Source organism: Nannobrachium achirus, assembly GCF_963921795.1.
Source record: "Nannobrachium achirus genome assembly, chromosome: 9".
In the NCBI taxonomy this organism is placed as follows: Eukaryota; Metazoa; Chordata; class Actinopteri; order Myctophiformes; family Myctophidae; genus Nannobrachium; species Nannobrachium achirus.
The window spans coordinates 3,319,857-3,326,460 of record NC_137818.1 but is presented as its reverse complement, the minus strand read 5'-3'; the positions used below and the strand labels follow the sequence as shown (position 1 = coordinate 3,326,460).

General features: G+C 41.4%; 2 protein-coding genes across 2 annotated transcripts in view; both read right to left on the bottom strand.

The window, feature by feature from the left end:
* LOC308291803 (acid-sensing ion channel 1-like) overlaps positions 1-6,604 on the bottom strand; it is a gene marked incomplete at both ends in the record, with an annotated part of 330,088 nt that overhangs the window by 44,613 nt on the left and 278,871 nt on the right. The gene's annotated exons all lie outside the window — the stretch shown is intronic.
* LOC308291935 (mitochondrial import receptor subunit TOM7 homolog) lies at positions 5,824-5,991 on the bottom strand (the record flags this gene model as incomplete). The annotated part of the gene is made up of 1 exon (XM_080734090.1): positions 5,824-5,991. The coding sequence occupies one exon, from the start codon at positions 5,989-5,991 to the stop codon at positions 5,824-5,826; it is 168 nt and encodes a 55-aa protein (XP_080590216.1).

The window sequence follows — 6,604 nt, the reverse complement described above, 5'->3', positions numbered from 1 at the left end:
TTTTAGTTATTTTTATTGCTCGGGCCAGGCCTTATTTTAATAAATGTATGCAACATTGCTGTTGGGCAATGGGCTTGTTTCTCCATATCGCATCTTTTTTTTTCGTCCAATCATTTTATTTTTTATGACACACTCCTTTGAACATAGATCACATTCAGATATCTCTAAACCTCCGGGAGAGTGTTGTAATTAATGTTTTTAAGAGTTGATTGTTAATCTCCAGCCTGAGTAAACATGAATATACATAAATAAGCATGATGTGCGTGATGAACACTGTTGACTGACAACCGTGATTGTTTGAGTGGAAGCTTGATTCATGATATCCTATCTAAATTACACATATAACATTCTGGTCAAGAAAAAGTCTGTTCTTATCTATGTCATTACTTCATACTGTTAATTAACAAATACAATCTGCAACACATAAATTAATTATTTCCACGGACTCAATATTATGTACATAATATATTTTAAGGCATTTGGCCTTTGTGCCCTGAACAGAATTACAACACCAAAGGCCAGGTGGTTTTAGACTATCACTGTGTGAATCTGCCAAGGGCTATTTTTCTTTGCAATGGCAGATTAAATTGACAAATGATATAATTCCAGGCTTGGTAGCATATTATGTATCGGCACTGTATCGCTACTGTAGTGTAGACCAGGGGTTTTCAAAGTGGGTGACGGGGCACCCTGGGGTGCCGCGAGATAATTTGAGAATATTTTGAATTTATTTGGACACTTAAAAATATATTTAATATCATTTTAAACTTGGCGTACAAAGTTATTTTCAGTCAGTTCTAACCAAATTGGCTGTTATCTCAACGTTTTCCTCGCAACATAATCACTAAAATATCGTCACTGTCGGGCAGAAACCTCGTATCTCCAATTTCAAATGTGTACGTCTTTTGGTAAAGCAAAGCCCTGCTTCATCATACAAGACTGTCGCTCAAAACTAGTGAAAACAGCCGATCTACAAGCACACAACACCTCGCATCGTGAGGCGTTGTCTTTTCACTAGTTTTGTCTTTTCACTAGTTTGACCGGCTGTTTTCACTAGTTTAGTACATTTTATAGATGATAAATACAAAACGAACGGTTTTGGACATACAAGGTTTCCACCTGACAACGACAACATGCTATAAATATAAGGTGCTGGAAGTGAACAATAACTATAATGTAGGGGTACCTCAGATTAAAAATATATTCATGGGGTGCCCTGAGACAAAACGGTTTGCGAACCCCTGCTATAGACTACAGTAGCGATACAGTCTACAGTCTGTAGTACATACTGTATCTGCATCTGAAGCTACTGTAGTACATGTACAGTATATCTGCAACTAAAGAGATGTCAGCATAAGGTCACACAAGACCTGCACCTCATGAATAAGTAAGTCATTACATAAAGGTAAAAAAAAGCCATGAGTGACAGGTCTTCAGCTCTGATCAATGCATGGACGTGAAGAGGTGTTCTATAGCCTACTGTACCTCCTCATCAATTAACCCATTTAGGCTTTGAATTATTGAATGCTTTAACCGGTGAAAAATAGCAGATCTACAAGCTCGCAGCGCGGCACTCGGTGCCGCGCTGCGAGCTTGTAGATCTGCTATTTTTCAATAGTTAAAGGTGATACACCATGAAATTTCACTTTTCCTATTTTAAAACCTTTTTTTGAGGTCCCACTAGCACCTTCTATCCTCACAAAGTCCCATTTCTGACCGTTGTGTCTTTCTCTGGTTTTGAGAAGGCGAAGGTTAAAAGTATCCCACGGGTTCTCAAAACAGGCTATCCAGATTTGCTGCCGATTGTGACGTCATCTGCCGATTGTGACGTCATCATCCAAAAAAAAAAAGTTCAGGCCAAAGGTGGTACTGCAGCTGAAATGCTCTGAGAGCCATTCAAAAATGAGAGGCGCTCTCTATTCAGGAGTGGTAATTTAGCCTCAAACCTTTTGAAAAACGTTTTTGGGACATAAACAATATGACATAAATACTTTTTAAATGCATGGTGTATCACCTTTAAAGCATAACATAATGATACACAATATGTGTACCCGTTCTAAATGGGTTAATGACTGAGTACAGACAGACAGCTGGGTATCAACCCATGCTGCTTTCTCTGTCCTGTGTTTGTAGCATGGCTTATCATGCTCTGCACGTCCCCTGCTTGATGAATAAGTTATGAACAGAATGTCAACGTGTCTCGTGAGGTTTCATTCATACAGGGAACATGACAGAGAGGGAGGTCTTTTCACCAGGAGGACGTCAGGTTGTGAACAGATCACTGGACATTCGTCCATGTCATTTTCCATATGCATCACGTAAAACTGATGTCTTCTTGACCACAATGCTGATCATTTAATTTAGATGGCTTGTTCATTTAGACAAATGCTAGTGTTTAGAGCAGTGCTTCCAAAACCTTTTAGCTCGAGACCCAAAAAATAAATGATATATGTTTGCCTGTGACCCAGACTAGTGAAAAAGTAGATGTACAATCACAAAACACAAAAATATCTTTTTGGGGATGTTTTTTGAAAATGTGTCTTAAAAATGTGTCCGCGACCCACAAATGGGTCCCGACCCAGTGCTAGGGAACCAGTGGTTTAGACTGGTGCTGAGGTTCTTGGTTTCCCTGTTTCCGCGACCGCAGTTTTCCCGGTGAACCTGAGCACAAGGGTGGGGGCCGATGGGCAAGGAGGGTCGCGATCGAGCTTATGAGAAACAACTAAAATAAGACCTTAAAACCTGGCGAAAACAGTTGTGTGCATTAGTGCAAGATGACGATAAAGGAAATCATTAGATGGAAATCATTAAATTAATTTCTGAAAAGCCTACTCGACCTTAAGACCTGGCGAAAATAGTTGCGTGCATTAGCGCAAGATTAGATGAGGATAAAGGAAATCATTAAATGGAAAACATTAAATTCACTTCTGAAAAGGCTTCTAAGCCTACACTAACCTACTAGTAAAACTAGTGGAGCCGCGATCTTGCCACACGTGAATAATTGTGGTTGTAATTGTAAACAATAACACAGTCAATATAAATCCTTAGTCTAGTAGTGGGAAGAAGGGGTTATCATCATGGCCCTAAATAACTTCTAAATATCTTGCAATTGGCGATGAGTCTCTTACGAAATCAGCAAGAGTGCCTCTTCATACATAAAGCTATATAACCTCTCCTATAAATCTACAAATAGAAGGTAAAACAATACAACAAGTAAGAACTGTGAAGCTTCTTGGACTCTGGCTTGACTGCACATTGTCATGGTCTGAACATATTGACAAGGTTGTTGGCAAAATGGGAAGAGCTGTGGGAATAACTAGGAAGTGTTTACCGTTTTTAACATCAAATCTGTTTCGTCAAGTTGTGTGCTCATTGGTTTTATGTCATTTGGATTACTGCTCTGTAGTATGGTCATCAGCATCTAATGTTCTGCTTCAAAAATTGCAAGTTGCACAGAATAAGGCTGCCAGACTGGTTCTGGGTTGTTCTTATAGAACTAGTGTTAAAGACATGCATGAACGTCTTGCTTGGTCAATGGTCAAAGAAAGACTTTCTGCTAGTTTACTTAAATTTTTTCACAGAGTCATTAACACTCACACACCTACATTTTTTTATAAGAATATAACTAGTTGTTCAGAAATCCATACACATTTTACTCGTGCAGCAAGTGACGGACTGATCACTTTTCCACTACCTAAGTCTAATTCTATGAAGAGGGCTGCTTTTTATAGATCAATTATGCTATGGAATAGTCTTCCAAATGAACTTCGTAACACCAGAGAAAAAGCCAGTTTTAAAAGGAAACTTTGTCTTCTTATGCATACTTAACACATAAAATATCAAATGTTCTTACTTTTTAAATGTGTTGTATACATGTTATTTTATTTTAGGTGATACTTTGTATTATGTATTTTTGCTGATTATGTATTTCTTTGTATTTCTTTGTATTTTTGTAATACTTTGTGATATTTTATATATTTGTAATGTATTTTGATGTTTTGGACCCCAGGAAGACTAGCTGACGTTAATGGCGTCAGCTAATGGGGATCCGTTTAAATAAACAAATAAACAAATAAACTCTCCATCATCAGCAATGCAACATCAGTGGTGTGTGTTCCCCACACTCCCCCGCCCCCACCGTTGTGCTCAGGTTCACTGGGAAAACTGCGGTCGCGGGATTTCCTGAGGCTCTGTCTATCTGCATTTGATGCAGCCTACAGTATGTGTTTATACCTTGCTTATTATGAGTGTCTCTAGTCTGGATAAGAGCGTCTGCTAAGTGCCAGACTGTGTGAAGACAATCTCATCAGTCTGAGCACCAGAAGGAGAATGACTTCAAACATAGATGACAGTTCCAGACATCATCCTCCTCCTGGGGTGAAAACAGGGGTGTCGCACCAAATTCTGGGCCCTGGGTACAAGGATTCATGAATGTTCTTCATAAGGAGAGGGTGTTTAACCCATTTAGACTGGAAACGCATTATTACACATTCTTTTTTTGTGTGTGCTTTAACTATTGAAAAATAGCAGATATGCAAGCTCACAACGCGTCGCATCGCGACTCGTTGTGAGCTTGTAGATCTGCTATTTTTGAAAAATCGTGAACATTTTGTCTTGGAATGTTTCAAATTCTTCTTATTCTGCAGATCTACAAGCAGATCTACAAGCTCGCAGCGTGGCACTCAGTGGCACTTGTATATCTGCTATGTTTCAATAGTAAAAGTATAAAATAGCCCCCCCGTGTGACAGTCTTGTATGTTGAAGCAGGGCTTTACTTTACAAAAGAAAACATACAAATTAGGAACTTGGAGACTTGGAGGTTTCTGCTCGACAGTGACAATATTCTTCTTTTCTTCATAAATCACTTCTGTTGAACTTGTGTGTCTGTGAGTTGGTTAAAAACAAGAAATAACACAGTCCTTTGCACCTTGTGGACTAGCCTTGCTGAGGTGGTGACATCACAAGAACGCTGAGGAGAATGTCACCCGAAATGAAAAAATCACACCTGTACGAATGGTATCAAACTCGACTCGCGTGCATACTGTATCTCCTTGTATGGGCAGCTCTGTCCGTGACGTCAGTTATCTCCATATAGGGAGTTCCGTGCTCATACACACACAGCCAGACGTAGGAGCGATTGGCACCGGACATTTGGGAGTTAGCTGGATTCTGTTCGACTGCAGAGATTAACCCTCGCATCCCTGTTCTGGTCGTCATACTAGGGCTGTCAAAATTAGGATGCTGCAGATGTTCTATCGGTCTGGCAAGGATAGTCAATCATTAAACAAACACCATCCCAATCGCAGCCACTGGAGGGCGTCTTTTATTTGTTGACAAAATTGTCAATATATTTCGTTTTAGTCGTCATAGCAGTGAAAAAAGGTAGTCGACCAAGGTTGATTTAGTGACGTGAACCCCATAAAGCCCCTATCATAGTAGGCACCGCGGTGTAGTCTTTTTAAGTCATAAAACTACAACATTACGTCATTACTCGCGGTGAAGAGCTTTCCACCACGAACCCCGACACATCGGTCCATCACCCCGTTCACTCATTGGTCGATCTAGACCAGTCAGTCACAGTGATAGGACTTCACCGTGACTGACTATGATGGCCTCCACTTGTTTTCTCACACTTTAGGTGGATAGCTTTACACCTAAAATTTGCGGTGAATAGCTCTTCACCCTGGACTCTGATAGAGGCTTTAGGGGATGTGATGAGGCGATTGGCCCCCATACCTTTGCAGGTGACTCTCAGTGATAGATAGGTAGATACAGTAGTATATGATAGGTACAGTATTTGGGACCACCCACCATGGCTGTCCCTCAGCCCAGGATCAGACTCAGGACGGTGATCTGAGGCATGCCCGGGTCGGCTCCCCTCCGGAGGCCCAGGTACAGCACGGTGGGGAGGAAGCCCCACCGGACCACCACCTGACCGCACCGGAACGCCTGCTTCAGACGCTGTCTGCTCTCTGGGCTCAGCTGGACCATGATGACCTTTATCTGACCTCTGACCCTCAAACTGTGCTCAGTACGTGAGGCTGTGTCCACTTGTCCACTTAGAACAATATGCAGTGTCCAGTTATCCACTTAGAACAATATGCAGTGTCCAGTTATCCACTTAGAACAATATGCAGTGTCCAGTTGTCCACTTAGAACAATATGCAGTGTCCAGTTGTCCACTTAGAACAATATGCAGTGTCCAGTTGTCCACTTAGAACAATATGCAGTGTCCAGTTGTCCAGTTAGAACAATATGCAGTGTCCAGTTGAGGTTGTGAAGCAATGCAATGCAGTCGATAGATTCTCCCCAAGCAGTCAGTCAGTCAGTCAGTCTGTCTGTCTGTCTGTCTGTCTGTCTGTCTGTCTGTCTGTCTGTCTGTCTGTCTGTCTGTCTGTCTGTCTGTCTGTCTGTCTGTCTGTCTGTATACAGAGCAACACTAGACACCATCAGGTCACCTTCGGTTACTGTTGATAAAACACTCTCCCTCTTCTCGTCACCTCCGATCAAGACTCTTAAATAGTGTTGTTCAATGTGTCGTAAGAGACGATGAGGTCAGAGTGACGTCATCCCTCTCACTCGCGCATCTCGCCACCCATTCACT